This window comes from Parasteatoda tepidariorum, chromosome 11 (assembly GCF_982258835.1).
Source record: "Parasteatoda tepidariorum strain Cologne lab strain chromosome 11, Ptep-v5.0, whole genome shotgun sequence".
NCBI lineage: Eukaryota > Metazoa > Arthropoda > Arachnida > Araneae > Theridiidae > Parasteatoda > Parasteatoda tepidariorum.
Window position 1 is genome coordinate 77,998,114 of NC_141765.1, and position 21,293 is coordinate 78,019,406.

At 30.2% G+C, this 21,293-nt stretch overlaps 1 protein-coding gene and 1 long non-coding RNA gene across 3 annotated transcripts in view; both read right to left on the minus strand.

Annotated features, from left to right (window-relative positions):
• The window catches only part of LOC147801848 (uncharacterized), a 288,458-nt gene that overhangs the window by 25,119 nt on the left and 242,046 nt on the right, over nucleotides 1-21,293 (minus strand). The window lies entirely within an intron of this gene.
• Nucleotides 18,229-21,293, minus strand: part of LOC107454134 (aryl hydrocarbon receptor) — a 148,427-nt gene continuing 145,362 nt past the window's right edge. Inside the window, exon 12 of one of the 2 annotated variants that reach the window (XM_016071206.4) lies at nucleotides 18,229-19,418. In XM_016071206.4, coding sequence (XP_015926692.1) covers nucleotides 19,378-19,418 — 41 coding nt within the window. In that variant the 3' untranslated portion in view covers nucleotides 18,229-19,377. The remainder of the gene's footprint in view (nucleotides 19,419-21,293) is intronic. The other variant, XM_016071205.4, reaches the window with a different exon arrangement.

Sequence of the window (21,293 nt, forward strand, 5' to 3'; positions counted from 1 at the left end):
TATAATAATAGTTATAGTCTAATAAATAATTATTGTTTAATAAAGTTTTTAAATAAATTTCTATTAGATATAATCTGAGACTAAAAATTTAATTAAACAATAAAAAATAAATGTTATGCATACTGACTTTTAAAGAACGTTATGTAAACATATTTGGGGGGAGGGGCAAAATATAATTGATATATATATTACAACTTTGAAATTTGTGAATTGTTAAAGAATTCTTCTTCTATATGGTTTTTTTCAACCATAAATTGATGGTTTTGAATTCTCATAGTATCTTTTTACATTGATGTACTTATACGATTTTTAAAATAAGCATTTGTTTATTTAATATTTTTTGGCGCTCTTTTTGTTGATTTGCCACATAGCGAGTAGTTATTTTCTGGTCTAATAAAAGAAGTTGAAAGGTCTTGCAATTTGATTTTTTTTTATATGTATGATAGTTTGCTTGGGAGTGCTCATGAGCTAAATTCTTTTAGTTGATCTCCTTCCCACTGCGTTATTTTTTGTGTGACACTAACGAAATTTTTTTAACGCTGGTATAGATACCGGAATTTACCATTTAATTTTGTTGTAAAGAATATTACAATTTCTAAAAAGCATTTTCAAATTAAATAATTAAAGTTTCAAATAAATGTTCAATGTTTAATAGTTTTAATTTTTTTTTTCCATTGCAAAATCTAATTTATTTTCTTTTTAAATTTCAGTATAGCTTTTCATCTTCAAGAAAATCTACAATCAAGACACTACAAATGGAAATTGCTCACTCTGTTGGAATTCTAAGTTCGATCCTTACTGCGAATGATTTAACCATTGTGGGTATTCAGCAAGTACCACTTTAAATCTGCTGTGGCTGAAAATCCACTTGTTGAAGAAAGATGTTGTCATGTTGAAGTTTGGAGAAAGAGGGAAACTTGTGAAGTTCATCTCCGTTTTTTTGTGGTGCATTCAATATAGACTGTTGCTGAATTTTTCATAAAGACTTTTAACGACGGCTTGGAAATATATTTTCATCAGTGCAACAGTGCTTCACTGTTGCACTGATGAAGGTTGCCCTTTGAGCATCCGAAACAGCTGTCTGCATTTAATAATATTTTTGTGCTCTTTAACGCTGTTTATCTTAGTTTGTATTTTAGCACAAAGGTCGCCCACTTGTGTATTTATCACAGAAATTATTTAGAGAAATTGCTAATATTTACTTCTCCGATAAGTAAAAGTTACACTTAATTGATTTTTTTTAAAAATACAAACAAGTTAACACATTTGTTCCATTTTAAAAGATATTCATTAAAAGAAAACTGTTTTTTAATTATTGAAATTGTACTATGGTTATCTAACATATTGTCTCTTCCATTGACTGTGTCTTCTCCTCCGTGGACTTGTTATGTCTACGGAAGAGACAGAAACTAGTTCTTGAATTTTACTGATTTTTGATTTTAAAGTTACAAAAATGGCGCAGTTCTTTTCATTAAATATACTATTTTTGCAATCTGAAATTCATGTATCAAAAATAAAATAATTTTCTCTTACCTTCTTTATGATGTCCACGGAGTATACGGTGAGAACTTTACCAAACCCCAGTTGAACACAACTATCCAAAACTGACACCAAAGAGAACAAAAACAACTGATAGTTAACATTAGAAAATAGAATGGTTACCTTTCCCACCAGCTGTCTTATAGGGATTTCGCATATGCTGCTTTTTATTGCACATTTACCGAACTATATTAATTGTCCATGGAGGGAGATTTCATTTTTGATGGACAAAGTTTACTAGTCATTTATTTTACAAAAAAATTTTTTTTTTTAAAAAATATTAAATAAAAAGTTACTATAAACATTTAACTAGGTAAAACTACAAAAATCATTAAAATAACATTTAAATTGTTTGACAGCCATTAAAAATTATTTTGTGTCACAGACGTAGGGACATCCACGGAGGGGATTTTGAGGTTATGTTTATTAAAAAATAAGAATGAAATATTAAATACATTTAACAGAAATGCATATGATTTGTTAGTTGGAACTTTACGAAAAATGATGAAGAAAACTATTAAGAAATCTGCTGTATTTCTTAATATTTATTACTAAGGGACTTAAAAAATCACCTTTTTGTGAGAATGATCCATTAAACAGTTTAAAGTTATGAAAAAGAATTATTTTGTTTAATTACAATTAAGAATTTTTAACTTTTGTTTTACCAAAAGGTTGTCAACGTTAATTTTAAACAATGAAGGTAATGTATTGAATTTACAATTGGATAAAATTCATATTACAATGTGTTTTTTTTTTTTTTTTAAATAAAAGTGTGAAATAGTTATATTTATTATGGATTTCTTTTTTCTTAATTACTGTAGTGTGTAATTTTTTTACAACTTTGTCAACAACAACCATCTTCAACATTTTAAAAAAATTTCATTTGTCAGGTATAATTTTTGCATTGATAAAATGTTATAAAATATGAAGTTAAGAAATATTTTTAGTCGATAGTGCTGAAGTATCATGAAAACAATTGAATATTTAAAATTTGGTTATTTTTAATCTTTCGATATGATATCGGAAGCAATTTATTTTAATGCTGATTTTCAACTGAAACTCTTGAGGATTTTCATTATCAACATTGTGTTTGCGGCGGCACCGCCATATGGGCAGTAACGCTTAAGATAGGACCGCCGTTTGGCGGAGGACTTGACTGTGGCAACCCGGGATGCAGGGAGAAAAACATTTCTTCCCTCGCAGTCTGCATTACATATGGCTTAGTGAGTGTCGCTGGGGATGTGCCGTACTCTACCATTTTGATGTTTATTACTAATTAACTAATTATAATGTAACCTTCTTTAAATATTAAATTAAACTTAAATATTATGGCTAGTTGGTGATTTCACATTATTTTATTTAAAAACTTATTTTCTTCTTTTTGGGCACGTTGTACCCCACGTGCCTCATGTTTATTATTTTAATTTTGGAAATTTTCACATAATTATTCATTTGAGACAAAAATTAATGCTTTATTTTTATCATTTTTTAAAATCATATAATTGTAAAATAATTATAATCGTAAAAAGTTCTTTTAACTGAATAACATTTTTATTATGATAAAAATTACTAATCAATTTGGAAAAGAAAATTGCTCAAACTTTCATCTTAAAGGTGTTGTATATTCTTTGTGAAAAAATGTACAATTGCATCTTCTTTTTTTAAAAAAAGTCCCATTCAAGATGTTTGCCTATAATGCTATGTTTGTTTTTGCTATGTTCATAATGCATAAACTCTTATCGGTGAAATACAAACAATAAATTGATTGATTTTAAAGAAAAATTTTGTGATAGCAGGGTTTTTTAAAAAGTAACTGATGCTAGTCAAATTTGGATCAATATAAAAGCAATTTATAGTAAAAAAGTAAGTTATGATTTTTCGTCTCATTCTTGTACCCAATTTAATGTTTGTGCAAATTTCATTCTGATAAAATAAAATATTTACTAATTTTTTTTGATTTTGACACTTAAATAAATGTTATCTAATCTTTAAGTAAATAAAAGTACTTAGTACTTTAACTAATTGTTGAATCGTTTAAAATTTCTGATTTCCCAATGTAAAATTATTTTTGCATTGCAAAAAATAATTGCACATTTTTTTAATTTGAATTCATAAAGGCTTTTTTTTGTTTCCACTCCCTGAAAATATTTCTACAGGTGCCTTTGGGCTTTGTTTCAAATGTTTTGTAAGTAAAATTTCAGATTCTAAAAGGATAAAGTTACGTAAGTATTTCTCTATTTAATTTCAGTGATAGAAGTGAAATAATTTGCAAGTAAGTAATTTGAATATTTTTTAATTTTCTTTATTGTCTCAATTATTACAAAAAATAACAATTTAAAGATTCAGGATATAATTTTATTTTAATATTTCTGGAAATGAATGACTTAATTATATAGTAGAAAAAAAAGTTAAGGTAAATTTTCAACTCAATTCAAATGTAAATTTAACTTAGCAATTAGGTAGTGTTGTTTTCTTAATTTACAATTTCAGAATATAAATAATGAATGATAATTGTGAAATTACAAATTGCTTAAGTTACACATTTGAATATATATATATATTGTATATATATATATATATATATATATATATTACAAACTAACAAATTCAATTGAGATTTTGATAAAATAAGCTCATTTAAAAAAAAATAAAATTAGAGTGCATTTTACAATTAAAAACTTGCAAATTATTAATGATATGAAATTTGTCAGAAAACCCATTGTATGAAGAAAGGAAAAAAATATCAATAAAAGTTGTGATATAGTATTATTTCTTAAATAAATTTGAAATATTCAAAAAAATCAGCAGAACATAAGATATACTTTGGAGTAAGAGGGAGGAAAATGGATGGTAGCAGAGTTCGCTAAAATAATTTTATTTAGTATTTCTGCATTGCTATGTAAATAATGCATGGAATGACATTATAAAACTATTGTTCTATGTTTTACTGCTTCACAGCAATACAGAAAATTAAGTAAAATTATATCGCCGAATTATTCTACTACCATCCAAATCCTCATCTTGCTTACTCCAAAAATAAAGAGCAAAGATAGATAATATCATAGAATTACAAAATCTAATACTATATAGCATCAAAACTAATGCAAAATAATATTACGGAGAACGCTAGATAATATTAGTTTGCATAGAATCTAATATTATATAATGCAGAGCAAACAGCGACCTCTTGTATCTTTCTAATATTAGAAGTTATGCAAGATAACGTTAGATTTTACCGATTTTCTGATGTTGGCTAATATTAGATGCTACTTGGGCAATAATTATAATTCCCCACAAAGGCATTTGTTAAGAAAAATGTAGTGACATCTTATTCTGATTAGCTGCAAATAATTGGAAAAACCACTCACAATTGTTCAATGAATAGAGGAAATTTCTGGCTCTAGATGAAAAGAATTGATGATGGCTTGCTTATCCATTTTATATCGCCAAACATCCAACAAGTACGTAACAATTGATTTCGTCAAATAAATGCTATAGGATTTCAAGTCTCCATATCTGAAATGTTCTGGTGCTTAAAATCAGTCAAGATAAAATCAATTACTTTACCAAATCTCCTTTCAAATTTGAAATCACTCAAAAACTCACAGATTTGCAAGTTTCCATCTCTCAGTCCTTATGAAAAAAATCGAGGTATAAATGAGGTATATTTTAAAGATATAAAGGAGGTTGTTATTTAAATACGTCGTTAGGTTGAAAAGGGTGCAAATGAATACCTCAAAATCAACCTCAAATATACCTTAAATATACCTCCAGAGGTATATATGTTTCAACCTCAGTTAACTAATTTTATGTTTGTAGAGGTATATACTTTTCAACCTATGGTGCGTCATTTTACACTTCAGGTTATTATAAATCAATCAAGTATTTTGTTCTACCTCAGGAAATTATTTTTCAACCTCAGGCATCTAAATTTATGCTTGTAGAGGTATATATTTTTCAACCTATGTCATTTTACTCTTAAGGTAATCAACCTCAGGTGTATTTTGTTCTACCTCAGGTAATTATTTTTCAACCTCAGGTATCTAAATTTATGCTTGTAGTGGTATATATTTTTCAACCCAAGATGTGTCATTTCACACTTCTGGTTGTTATAACTCAACTTGAGGTGTATTTTCAACACTTGGAAAAGTTATTTTTATTAACGTCATGTGTTCCATGTACTACCTTAAGTTATTATTTCGTAGCCACAAGCATATATTTTCGTATTTTTTGAAGTATTAATTTATTAACCCAAAGATGTTACATTTTACACTTCAGGCTTATGTAGCTCAACCTAAAGCTGTTTTTTAGTACTTACGAAGGTGAGGTGTTATATGGACCACTTAGTTTATTAATTTTTAACCTCACTATATAAAAAATATAATATATATAAAGATATTATGCATATATATGTATATATATATATATATATATATATATATATATATATATATATATATATATATATATATATATATATATATATATATATATATATATATATATATATTTAGAAGAATAATGTATATCATTACATTTTTTCACTAGTAGAGATCTTCATTTATCAACCTGAAGTTTTTATTAAACCTTCGGCAGTAACTGCCTCTTTTGTTAAGCTATAAAAGAAAGTTTCAAATACATAATTCTTCTGTAATTTTAATAGACTGAATTAAATCATCTTAAAATGACACTTATCCAAATTCTGCAGTTAGTAAAAATTATTTATGGGAACTCAAATTTTTAGAAGTTATCTAAGGTGCTTAAATTTTTAGAGCTATAAAACTACAAATTTAAATAATTAGACAGCTGAAATTCAAATTATTTTTATTTAAAACTAAAATTTCATTTTTTTTTTTTTGCAAACCAACGAAATTATTTTAAATATTGCTTCCGTCTACCTGTTAAAACTTGCAATTATTAGAAACTTAATATATATATATATATATATATATATATATATATATATATATATATATATATATATATATATATATATATATATATATATATATATATATATATATATATATATATATATGAATTAGTAAGAAAGTGATATTTACAATAATAGTGGCAGGTTTTAAAATATTAGGACTTGTTTTTTTATGATTTAAATTAACTGGGTGAAATTAATTTTTTTTCTTCAGATAAATAGTATGACTCTCTGCCATTTCTATTCCATCCTCGTAACTAAAAAGCATGATAGATACCACAACTACAAAATAAAATACAGTGAAGAAAGTACTACCATTTACAGAAATTCAATTATATAATTCCAATCTTATTATGCAATTTTAGCACTTTTTGTTTTCCTATACTGAGACGAGAACTGTTTATGTTCTCTCTTTTTATCTAAAAATTTTGCGATTGTATTACCATTAATTGTATTTTGTAGATTACTACGTTTTGGCAAATAAAAAAAACAAAGGAAATCGATTCTCACAGAGAGTTATTACACAGTAAAGATGTCTATGTGCTAATTTCTTTTTTCTCAGATCCTGCTGCAATGGGCATAATCCGTTCTTCCCCCTTGTTCTTAAAAGATTTTTTGCTCTTAAAGCTTGATTAAATGATGCCTTAACTCATCACTTGCGCCTTCGAAAAATTCCGCAAGTTTCACTCTCCAACTAAAGGAAGAATTTATCAACTATGACACTTAAGAGTGAGGTAAATCGGTTTTCCATTTGAAACCCTTTATCGTCTTTGGCATCATAAAGATTTGGCGAGTAATGATCTGCAGGAGAAGGGGTTCTTTTTCAATAGAGATCCTCCACGCAATCTATCAATCATTCAGGTAGGGGAGAAACTTTTGGGCAAGACCTACAAGACAGCATCGCTGAGGTAAATCGGTTTTCCATTTGAGTCCCTTTATCGTCTTTGACCTCATAAATTGTCATTGGCGAGTAATAATCTCTGTGAGCAGGTGCGTCCTTTTTCAATAGAGATCCTCCATCTATTCCATCAATCATTCAGGTAGGGGAAAAGCTTTTTGGCGAGACCACCTATGTAGCAGTATATATAAAATAGTGTGTTGAATACCTTCAGAGGAAATAATTATAGACCTACTCGGGGCACATAATTAGGCCCTTTATGTTACTATGCATTTACATAAAATAGCCTTAAAATGAGGAAATTCGAAGTCAATATTTTGTATTACAGCATGGTCCTATATCTCCCCTTAATGTTGATCCATAATATTCAAACTGGACCGCGTATTATAATACAGGGTACTAAATTACCCTACCAGAAGAAATAACTATAGGACTGATAGGGGATATATGTATCCCCTATTAGTTGAATAGCATTAAAGTGAAGAATTTCGATGTCAATATTCTGTATTATAACTTGGCCCTATATCTTACATTAATATTGATCTTTTAACTGGACCACGTATTATATTACTGGGCTCTAGTGTACCCTACCAAAGGAAATAATTATAGCCTTAATAGGGTTTCCACAATGTGGCCCTATAGGATAGGTAACTAGGTAAGTATATATATATAATAGCGTTAAAATGAGGAAGTTTGAAGTCAATATGGCCCTATATCTCCCCTTAATATTGAACTATTGTAAGCGTCGACACCTTAAATCACCGGTCATTCGTGATTCGGCACCAAATTGCTTTGTTCCCTGTACGTTTTAAGGAGCCTAATAAATTTTTCTTGACTGCTTTGCATACATTCTACACGACAATATAGTGGCCGCAGCTTTGTGAGCTCAGATGATAGAGCGTTTGCCTTATAATAAGATGAACATCGTCCGAATCGCAGCGATTGCTAGTCGATATGAATTCGGCACTCTCTGAAAACAGTGGTGACGTACTCTTGCCGTTAGGCTAACCATTAGAGGTTTTCGTGATTTTCCTCTCCATGTAATGTGGGTTAGATCCATCAAAAAATTCTTCACGAAGGCATATTTCTCCCACTACTTGATCCAGCAGTTCCCTTGTCTTCTGGATTGGGTTCAAAATGACAAGGCTAAGGATTAGTAGTCCAAAAATTGAGCCAACTGTTCAACGACGGTTATAGTGGCTTTTGTAAAATAAGGGGAGTTCTTCCAATAAATGCATTATTAAATTTAGAATTAAACGATAGGCGTTCGAAATGGGCTCCTGGTGACGTACTCTCTTTTCACATGTTTTCACCATTGGAGAGTCATAGAAGAAGTGATTTTCATATACATTAAAATCTTTTAAGTTGGGAACTACATTACAAGCATCATGGAAATTTTAAAAAATATTTTTATTAATTAAAAAAAGAATATTAAGAAAAGAAAAATTATCGTAGTATGCAACTGAAAAGAGGGAACCCAGATGATTGCATATTCGATTTCAAAAGAGCTTTCATATTTTCTTTACATTTCTTCCAAATTTATATCTTTATGGGAAACTTCTTAATTCACTTGATTTTATCTTTATTGCTTGCCATATATAGACCCTCACTCTAGTCACCCTTCCGTGAGACCCACGAAAGTCATCTTTCTTGATTGGTGACTGATTTCACAGGAGAATATTTTTCATCAATCAGCTTCTCCCACGACTGGCTCGTTAGCAGTCTCCGTAGTTCCAAGCCGCAGCTGAATGGACACTTCATTTTGTGAATCAGCTGAAATTAACCGAGGTTAAAACCAAAACGTAAATATTTGCTTCATTCCAGGTTTTGACGCATGTTTACTTTGCCCGTTACTCTAAACAGCCAACACAATTTTTTGGGTATTCAACTACTAATGTTCAACTTCGTAACATTGTAGTTTTGAACCCAATCCAGAAGACCAGGGAACCCCAAGATCAAATATTGGGAGAAATTTTGTTTTTGTGGAGGACTCTTTTGGGAACTAACCAGCAGTTGCGTTACATGGAGAGAAAAACCACGAAAACCTTCCTCGGTTAGTCTAATTGCAAGAGGACTCTAACCCATGAACTGTTTTCCACTGAGGATATTTCATGTCAGCCCTGTAGTCGATGCGAGCCGGATGAGGAATTCGTATAGATCAGCTATAGCTGGGATTCGAACCCGGTTCACCTTATTGGAAGGCAAACACTCTATCCCCTGAGTCACCACGGTTCCATTTAGCTTATTGTCTAAAATTGATTTGATTTTTAAGTTAAGGTCGGTGGGTTTTTCGAATTTTTTACAGACTGTAAGGAATTGGCCAAGAACTTGAACTACCGTATTTATAATAATCTAATTCATAAATTCTGCGTCTATATTCAGAAGTAAACTCGTTAAGAACAAGTGAAAACAGCTCCCTTTATTCTTAAAGCAAAGCAAACCTTTAAGGCCTGTTTATACTGTTCAATTTCTAGAATCCGAGAGAACTTGGAGGAATTTCTCTCTCCAAGAAATTGGACGATTCGTCGACACTCTCCAAATTCTTGAATGTCACTGATTGGTCGGATAAAAACCTGCGCATGTGCATTGTTCATATTCAGCATTATAAAATTATATTTACATCAAAATTGCTAAATAAATTAAAATAAAATCACAAATAGACCCTATCAGATTAATTTATAAGGATTAAAATATATGAAAACGGATAACAATATGACATAATCTGACGCCTTCTTGTTGATGTTACAAAATTTTAGAAGCTGATAGGGAGGAAAAACTTGGATGGATCTACTATCATCTAAGGACTTGGATAATCCGAGCAAAACAAGTTTCCATCAATTTCAATCACTCTTAGTCCAAGAACAGGCATCTGAATATAAACCGTTCTTGAGGCATGTGAAGCCTCAAATATAATCAAAATAGAGCTTGTTACGTAATAGATTAGGTGATCATCTCAATAATTTGTATTGAAGCAGTTAAGAGGTGTACTTTCTCAACTATCCGCGAGAACTCTCATATAACCCCAAAGTAGAGTTATGATTCACCAGGAAATAAGACAAAATAAACATTTTTGCCAAGATATTTTGTGAATATCAATGAGAGGGTTAAATCTCTGAAAATTTGTAGAATTTCTTTAGTGCTGGGTTCCAGAAATTTGACTAAAATATACTCGTTAGGGGCATTTCATTTTACATACATAACTCAAAACAACAATCAGTATTATAAGCTTTAATGTACTTCCTGCCAAATGCCTGTACTTTGAGAAATATTTCTCGTCAGAAACATCAATAATTTTTTAAATGTCAGCAACACATTTTTACAGATTATGAATCACTTTTCAAAGAGACATTTTAAGGCTACAGTGGACACCCAAAATCGTGAAAATCATTCGAAAGATCGATTTTCTAATTTTGACTATTCTATATTAATAAATAATATAAAAAAGCACATTAATTATTAAAATCATAAGAATTTGTAAAAATATTTGACAATATTAGTGTTATTTTGCTTTTTTATTACAAAAAATTGTTTTTGTGAGTGTTTTGTGTCGGGTTTCTCAAAACAAAAATTTTGCATGGAACGGGGAATTGAAATAGCGCTGTTGTTTTGATGACTATTCTATGAAACTTTTTTGACACACTCTCAAGATCAATGAAGAAACTTGTAGATAAACTTGTAGACTTGTCATATACTTCTAGACTTACTTGTACAAGTTTGACGAAACTTGTCACAACATATTTTATCGTATTTTCAATATTCCAAAACGTTCATAAAGGACGATTTTCATGTTTTTTTTTTTTTTTTTGCCGAAACTTGCTTTTTCTACTCTGCATGGAAATTAGTAGAAAAATTTGAAAATGTTTCCCTACAATTTGAAGACAAATGTAAATGGAGTTGAAATCAGCAAGTAATCTCTGCATTTGAGAAAAAGTTTAGTGCTAGAAGCTTTCAAAATAAGTCAAAAATTTTTTTGAAAATTTAAATTTTTCATGTTATAGCTTGAATTATGTATCAAATTATTTTTTTTAATGTTTTCTATCTAAATATAAACAATATCTGCAAGTTACAGCGATGTAACAGTAATTAGGAAAAACTTATTAAGAGTCCACAGTAGACTTAAGAGTGATATAGGGTATACTTTGAGTTTCACTGTATTTACTTTAAGGCCTTCAGAAATTTTTTGTTTTTGTTTTGTTTATAGATGTCATGCCTCTGAATTAAGTACTTTCGTACTATTAAAAAGTACTAGTAGAATATGGTCAAATTTATCATATATTTGATTCTTTGAGAAAATAACCTCGCTAATTTTTACAGAAAAGCTTTGCTAATAATTTTGGAAGAATTGACAGTAAAATATGGTTTTATATTATGTGTTGAAATTTGTCAATTGTGGTAAAATTTAGTAATTTTATTATAATGTCTTGGCATAAAACCATTTATACTGATAAAAGTTCCGAGCCAAGTTGCACCAAAAATGGGCATTCATTTGCTGGCTACATAAAATGGTGCACAATTTTGCCATATTTTGGTATTTTCACTAGCTCCAAATATCAGTTGAAGGTTGCACCGAAAGTAGGTGTTTTGAAGAAACAAAATACCTATTTTCATTATTTTTTCTTTTATAAAAGCATAGGAAGGTTGCACCATTATTAGGTACTTTAAAAGCGCTCAAATGCAGGCCAAGGTTGCTATTTACTGTAATAAAACTATTTACAGTAAGTAGATTATTTTACGGCATACGTCTAGCCATTTTATACCTCCAACCAAATTTAAAAAGGCAACATGAAGGAAATGAGCATGCAAATAAGCCATTTACCTACCTAAATAAGTAGAAATTTGAAACAACATGCATTAGTCGTCACGATACACCGAGACTGAGTTGTAAAGAAGACATGGCGCCGTAAACAAATATCGTTCAGTTTACACTCACCGTCAAAGTTTGGTGTCTTTTACCAAATTTGGGTGCTGTGTGTTGCACCTTGGAAGTACTTCTCGATAATGCTTCACAATTTATGGTGTAACTTAAATAAAATGATCTTTCATTTAACTAAACTTTGAGATAATGAGCACCAACTACAGTTTGTCTAAAGTAAGAACTCCCCTAGCCATTTGTCGGTGTCTATGGTAGCGAGGTATAACGATTTCAAGTAGAGGTGAGGGTGAAAAAGGGGGTTTCCTTCGGTCGATTGTATTAGCCTCAGAGTGAAGAGAACCTCCTTGAAATGCACTGTTTTCATGACCTGCTCAGACACTTTGTGGCGGTACAAACTATACTAGAGTTAACATTCTTTCGTTTTAGATATGAAAAAAATTATCTTTTGCTTCATTTCAATGCATAGTTTTCAAAATTATTAAATATTTTTGTTTCAGCATGTATCATTAAGCATTTACAGTCCCATTATTAGGCATCTTAATTTTCAGTTTTATTGTTTTTAGGTGACTGTTTGCACTTGCTTACGTTCGTCTATCAATTGGTTAAATTAGATTATATATAATATAAATTTGACGATTGGATAAATTAGACGATATATTATATAAATATAGAATATTTATCATATTGTATAAGTATATTATAATAATTGGACCAAATTATTAGACTCACTGTAGTGTTTTAATAATGACATGTTTTGTCCGAGTTTGTATGCAATATTTTTATATTTAAACATACATGTAATGGGTTTTTATTCGGGAGATTTCTCTTCCTATTTGTATTTATTTTTAAGGTATTGCATTAGAATGTTAAACAATTGATACATGAGCCACGCGTTGAAACAATAATGCTCTCACCTGATAATTAAGATCTTATAGTGAATCTAATATTTTGACCACTGACTGCATCTGTTTCATGCCAGTAGATAAAACAAATCATAAATAATGTGAAGAAACTCTTAAAACATGTCATTTAATCACAATACAAATTTCTATATACAAGAAACAAAATGTTTTCAACATAATATGTACATTTAACATTGATCAACACTTATTTATATCACTAGTTTACATAAGTTAATGTAACAACATATAAACATTTGTTGTTTTTAAATTATATTCATATGATCTGTTTTTTAAAATTTTACAAAATTACTTTTTTGAATGAGTAAAAAAAGCTCATTTTGTAATTTTCTGCTGATTTAAAAAAGGACGTAACTGACCAATTTTATTTCACTAAATATTTCGTTATGTTTCAAAATGTTTTGAGTCATTGTTGTTCAACGCACAAAAATTTCTTTAAATATGGAAATTATTATATATGTGAATAAACATTTTTTTAATTTCAGCTTTATACATCCAATATCTTTTAAGTCGTACAAATCGACTGAGGTTTAAAAAAAAAATTCTTGAGTTATTTTAGACAGAAATTGCTTTTAATATACAAGTTTTTCGGTAAAGGGAGTGAAAAAAAGTATACACATATAATAAATATTTAAAGGAGAAAAAATTTTGAAATCACAACTAAATAAGTCTGTTTATTGGAGAAAACAGAGATTTTGTGCCCAACTTTTGTTACTGTACAGAGAATGTTTTGTTTTGTACTTCAAAAATTGTGTAGGTATTATATTAAATTCACAATGTAAAAAAAAACACCTTCAAGTTCCAATCAAAATCGTGTTTTCACCCCAACTTTCTCAATAGTGATTCGACAGATTTTATTCTAGCTTAAATACTAATGAACGACATTTAATGTGTATACTTTTTTGATAAGGATTCTAAAAATATACATAAAGAATCTATATGTTTGAATAGATAAACTTTACAAAAAATATATATAAAATATCTTACAAACTTTTTACAATATTTGGACACAAACAAATACATTGGGCGTTACTGGGAGATTGTACAGAAGTCAGATATTGCACACTTTTCTTCAAAAGATGTGCAGGTTACAATGCAAGGAATAACTTTAAATATTTGTTGCAATCATTTCCATAAAAACATACTTTATTATATTAACTTTTACAGAAATAAGTTGAATGGGAATTTCGAAAGTGTTAAATTTAATATTTTTATTACTCAGTGTTTTTTTGATGCTAGAATCTTGTACTGATTTAATACAAACACAAAGAAAAATTTGTTACAATAAAAATTAAGATTTTGCCTCATATACCTAATTTGAGCACGTAATACGATTTGTTGATTTCGAATAAATGAATAATGTTAATGTTCGGACTGGAGGGATTCTCTGCTTTGAAAACTTCTGCAATGTGCACACCCATATACGTACACACCCACAGGGTGTTCTGTAATGACCATTCTTAATATATATTTTCAGAATCCTTGTCAAAATGTAAATTACGAAAAATAAACAGTTAGGGGCAGAAAATAAATATTTAAGTTAAAGAAAAATTTTAAAACCTATTCAAAATTAAACTAATCACTACTGAGAAAAGCAGGACAAACATCAATATGTGTTTGCTTAATGTAGGAATTGACGTTTCATTAGGATATTAAAGTAATTTTAAAGCTTCCTTTCTCACTAATGATTCCATAGACTTCGATAGAGGTTTTGTTGAATATTAATTGAATACTAATTTGTAATATCTAATATGGATACTTTTCGTAAATGAAGGGTGTTCCATATGAAGTATACACATGATATGTATACTTGTTTCTAAAAATATATATTAAGAGAAACTTTTACGATACACATTGTATTCTACAAAATGCATTCGACAGAAGTTTCAAAGCCAATAGAGTCAATAACATAGATAAAACGCCTTTCATTATTTCTTTAAAATAATGTTGGAACTTTTGTAGTCTTATTATGGTATAAAGGGTGTTCTCCAATTACTGCCCTAAATGGGTATTCTTGTTAAAAGCAAGGAATAAGCGGAAATTCAAAAAGTTGGTTGTAGGAAACACCTTAAACCCCACTGATGGTAAGACACAGTAGAAGATGAGCTCTTCAACCCTCTGAAGAGGCATGGATCATCCTCAGAGGTGAGTCCATCTGTAGTGCGACATAAATAAATTAAATTTGTTTAATTCCCTTTATTTAGCCTTCAACTTGTAATCAAATAGGTTTTCATAGTGATTCTTCTATCTTTAAATTTTACGGTCGTGCAAAATTCAGAAAAACGTGTACTGCTGGTATACCCTACTAGTATCTGGTATAGTTATAGAATCTGCTATTTTTCAGAAAGTATATGTTGTTTTAGCCACTAAATACGACTTCTGACAATAGATGTTTTTATTAGTAGATTACAATATAAGGAAATGATGAATATCAGATGATAATGATATATATTATCAGAATCATTTACTCGTGTTTAAACACTTTTTTTTTGGTGCAATTTGCGAGACTCTTTGGTATTTATTTTTATGAGGAAAATTAAGGGTGGTCTTTACAGAACACTCTGTATACAATGCCTCAGTAAAGTATGTAATACTTTGCCTAAAATCTCTTAGACAAAAACACCTAGATATTACAGTCACACTCTATAATTTTATGTCTCACATTTAACTCTTTTAATTAATTAATTTTAATTAGTTTTAATTAATTTAATTCTTTTAATTAACACTATATATAATTTTCTTTGAGTTGGGAAGGGAGCATCCACTTACAGAAACGAAATTTCTATGAAAGTCAAAATTTTGACTCTTTATTTCACATTTCTTAAATTTTTCCTATAGAGCTATATATTTTAGAGAACTGTATATTTCCCCCCATAGAGCTATATACTTTAAGAGCCATATCTAATAATTTAAACAATTTTAATTTATAATTACCAGGTTAAATTGTTGAATGATCGAATCGGGGCTTTGGTAAGTGCCCGATACACTGATGTTTTTCCTAATCTATACTCAGCAGATCGAAATAAATATGAGCAAATAAATGAAATTGGATATAACAAATATTTCAGACATTCACCAAAATGGGATTGTTGACATTCACCGGTGGACATTCTCTTGATTTTGGTCATTCACGGTAACACATGCACTAAAAAGTATTATTGCCGTAATATCTCATTTTACTATTTTGAAATGAGGTTTATTTGCGGCCCTATTGCTGGCGGCATTCGTCTAACAACTTGTTAAAATTTGAAATTTTATTCAACACTTTAATCTCGTTTTTAAAAAATTTTGTATGTGAGTTACGGGTGCGTAATTTTGCCTTACTTTTTAACTTAAAACAAAAATAACATGTTGTGTACTATAATTTTTTAAACCACTTTAATTTAGTTTGCCTGCTATTTTTTTTTTTTTTGTCACTTCCCGCAAGTTATGTACTTAATTAAGACATTAAACAATTTTGTTGAATCTTATTTAGTTATATGTTAGAGTAAAACAACTGTTTCAACTGTTTATCGAGTTTAAAATTCTTTTATAACTTTTTAGCTAATAGCTTTTATTTTGTAAATAAATGAAATTATACGTGTGTTTATTTCTGGATATTTAAAATTACTTCAAAATCCTCCGCGCACGCCTCAGTTTTAATACTTTCCAGTCCTGAAATAAGGGGCGATTTTTTTATATTTTCTTTATCTACATATGTTACATTTCTCATCTTCATCAGTTGTTCTAAAATAATACAAGAATTTTAAAAGCTTTTACGTTTTCAAAAAATATATAATACGGCCCCCGCTATTTCAGCGGGTAGGGTTTATAAGTGAAAAAATTCATGCGATATTTTCATTTTCAGATGAATATAATTTTTAAGCATTTTGTCTCGAATAATGTTACAGAAATTTTGTAAAAATATAGAAAAGAAATAAAAGCCCAGATTTATGGAATTACTATCTTCATAATCAAGATATTTTTGTTTGTTATTCCCACATACATCGAAGAGTCATTACATTATGACCACCCTGCTAATAACATGTAGGACCACCTTTAGCTCTCAAAACTGCTAGCACCTGCCGTGGCATTGATTCCACAAGGTGCTGATAAGTATTCTGAGGTATCTGGTACCAAGCGCTCACCAACTGGTCCTGCAATTCCCTCACATTGCGAGGGGGTAGCGAGGCAGCACGAATTTGGTTTTCCAAGTAGGACCACAAATGCTCTATTGGATTATGGTTAGGTGAATTTGGGGGGCAGGACATGACTTGAAAGTCACTGGAATGTTCCTCGACGATTCGACCCTTATGACATGGTGCATTATCCTGTTGGTAAACACCATCCCCCGCAGGAAAAACTGTTGCCATGAATGGGTGAACCTGGTCTGCAACTATGTTCAAGTAGCTTACAGACGTCAGGGATTGTTCTATAAGCATTATGGGTCCTAATGTGTCCCATGAAAACATTGTTCCTGGGCGAGAAACAATGAAATCCTGGGCGAGCCCATTGTGATAGATGGAGGGTGGTCATAATGTAATGGCTCTTCGGTATATATCACCGCTCGGCAAATCCGTATCTTTCATAAATGCTTATCGCGCGACAGGAAAACAAAAAGCTTGCAAACTCACAAATATGAGGGGAAAAAATTCCTGAACCCTCTAATGCCTTCTAGCAGCGAAAATAAGCATCAAATGATGTTTTTAACCTACACGGGGAAATAACAGGATCAGTATTGAAACAAGGGGAAATATTCTGCGATTTTCACGTTCCCCGTAGTTAGGGACAAAACTGATTCCCCAACTGCGAAAGCCGTACGCGGAGGGCTAAGTTTAATGAACAATTAATGTTTTAAAAACATGATTTTTTTCAATCAATTTTTTTTCTGAAATGTATTTAAATTTTACAAACCTCTGTTATTTATGCTTACTTTAAGGCACCCCTATTAAGTGCAAACGCTTATTTATATTATGAAATAGTGCTAATCTATCCTTACATGTAACGAAAAAGAATTACCATTTAATGAAATTCCATGCGCAACTTTTTAAAAAGCTTAGTGTTTTATTTTCATTATTAAGTTCCATTATCCGTTATGGTAACACAATTAGTCACTATTCGTTTGCTTATTATTTAAGTAAATATTTTTTCATTGCAATAGGAATTAATGTTTACGCTATAAGCGTTTTTTTTTTTTTTTTTTTTTTTTTTTTTTTTTACTTCAGTTCTTTATAATTAACGATCTTATATACAGATATTAGATTTTACACTGAAAATTTACTCTCTTTCTTTTTTCTTTTTTTTTTCATTCATTTTTTTAATTTTTTATTTAAAACTTAGGAATTTATGAAACGTGGTTATTTGCGAATAAGTTTTGAATTTTTTTTGGGTATCTGGCAATTACGAAAGGAAAAATAATGAGACAACTGATAAATCTTATTAAGAAAAGTAATTTTATGAATTGAAAAAAAAATTTTTTTTTTTGATCGAAATATACACAAGCCAATTTAAAAAATACGTTTATTATTTCAAAATTATTAGACTGTAATGCAGCGTTTTAATTTTACTTTTGATTAACTCTTTGCAATCAAATTTAAAAGTTCTGACATCATTTTTCTAATGAAGGTGAAGGTTTTTTCTTAGTCAAGGTTGTTACTTCCAATTTGAGAGATAAAGTGATGATTGTCTATAGGAGACCAATATCGAGGTACAAAGAATTTGCTTAGTCCAAGTTAGGATTGAGTCTTTTGTTTCTTATAGGGAGAGCTGAATGTCTATGAGATCCCGATATCCTTAAGGTTCTCCTTGAAGAATATACTCAGCCTTAGTTAGGAATGAGTGAGGTATTTGTTACTTTTTTTGGGGAGATTAAATGGCTACCGCTGACTGTCTATAAGAGCCCTTAAGGTTCTTCCTAATGAATTTGCTTAGTATCAGTTAAGATTGAGTAAGGTGTTTGTTACGTGTGGTATGATGTCCTATTTCCTTAAGGTATTTCCGAAAGGATTTACTAAGTCTTAGTTATAATTTGGCTGGGTATTTGTTACTTCTGACAAGGAAGCGTTACTGAGGGTTTAATTAACTGAAGGCTCCTGAATAAGGAAAATGTAGTGTCGAGCAAACAGTTACTCCTTGGAAGTGTCCAACTCTATTTAAGATGCTTCTTAAAGGTGTTATAAAGTCTTAGTCATGATTAAGAAGTGTGTTTGTTACTTCTGATATGGAGAGTAAAGGGTTACCGATGACTCTCTGGGAGTGTCCAACTTCGCTCCTCACCTAAAATCAAAGATATATGAATAAATGCAGGGTAAAAAAAACATTTGCTATCAAATTCTTATGAACCTTTATGGAGGAGAACATGAATAAATGAAATCGTTTCATCTAATTTTAGGTTTGAGAGGTTCAACCTAATCTAATACTATTTTGCTTCGTAAGAAAGAAATTGGTTTCCTTAAGAGAAATACATGAGTATCCAGTTTCTCTACATTGGGTAAGTGAACGATTCTTCTGCACTTCATTTACCAAACATTTATTGTGCCTGAATTCTGAAATTGACTTCTTAAGGATGTAGCTTATATCTTTAGAGCTGATAATAGATTCTCAACTGATTATATACCCTTATCAGTTGAGCATGCAAAAGCGATCACAGATTATCTGATAGTTATTGCTTGTCGAATTCAGGCTGAGTGATAATTATTGTTACAAGAAAGTAATGTATACATGGGTGCTACCTGGGAGAGATTTCCCTTACGCCCAAAACCCTTTTTCAAGAACGTGGAAGAGAGCAGATATGATCTGATTATTTAGGGAATTAAAAGAAATTGAAATTTGTTAAATTTTAAGCATTAGTGCAGAAAAATTGTTTTCGTACAGATATTTTACAATGCGAAACAGTTTTGTAGAAAAAATACTTTGAGGTTCATATTTGAGAATCAAATTTTAAGCTTTCACATTGACTGAATTGCATCAAAATTAAACACATTTTTTGTGCATACATCATAAATTTCATAAATTTTATTTACCCTCATTTCCTAAAATTAAGAGATAAACACATTTTTTTGCACTGAATTTATAGTTGAAAATATATACCAAAGTATCCCAAAACAATGATAGCAAGACGGTCACGAATTCAATATAATAAATTAATGGACACCGCACTGAAATAAATAAATAAAATAAAATAAATAAAAGGAAATAAATAAATAATACAGTTTTAGTTAAGGGTTTAATATGGAGTATGACCTTCGCAGACGGTAAATCAGGACTCATAACAAAAGCTATTTGCGAAATTAAAATATGTTTTGGGATAATAAATGTAAGGTCTTGTAACAGGAAATCTTCCCTTAAGGCAGTTCTTATCACTGGGAGTTGTTTTGGTGCTTTTTAAAAAGCATCACACTCTATGAGGTTTTAAGTTCTGGCTGGCCACTCCATCCTCTGAAATTCTTCGGCTTCAATGATTCCTCGAACAGGTGTGTAGACAAGCGTTTGTAATCTATAAAATTGAGCTGAGGACTACCTTGAACAATCTTAGATAGGGTTCTAAGATCTCAGTCCTATAGTGCCTTCAAAAAGTGCCTTCCTGAAAGACGTCTTTGTTTCCGTCCAACGTTCTGCCTCCATAGTGAACGTTAGTTTGTGGAAAAGTTTGATTTTTGAGCAGATAATACACTGGTGTAAGAGATTAAGAGCAGACTTGGTCGATTATCTCTTGAACTAGTGGACCGATTTTAATGAAATTTGATATGTACATAAATTGATACAATACGAAACAAATAACCTTTCAACAATTGTAATACACAAGCATGATCGTGCGTAACGCTCGTTTGATTCGGAAGGTATGAAATTTCCACAGGAAAATTCATACTCAAGTAAGAAACTTGGGTTAACTTGACTAGGGTTAAATTTGGGTTGAACATTTAGAAGATTCATTTTATGCTGTGTCCATTTTCTTGCTGTGTTCATGTTACATTCGTTTATGAATGATTCTCCCGATTTCTCCCATTTGATAAACCAACTTGGGTTAAATTTGGGTTGAACATTGAAAAGGCCAATTTTTTGCTGTGTTCATTTTCTCAAACATGCATTTCGAGTTGTGTCCAGTATAAACGACGGAAAGTTTTCCAGCGTGACCTGTCTTTAACCTTTCAA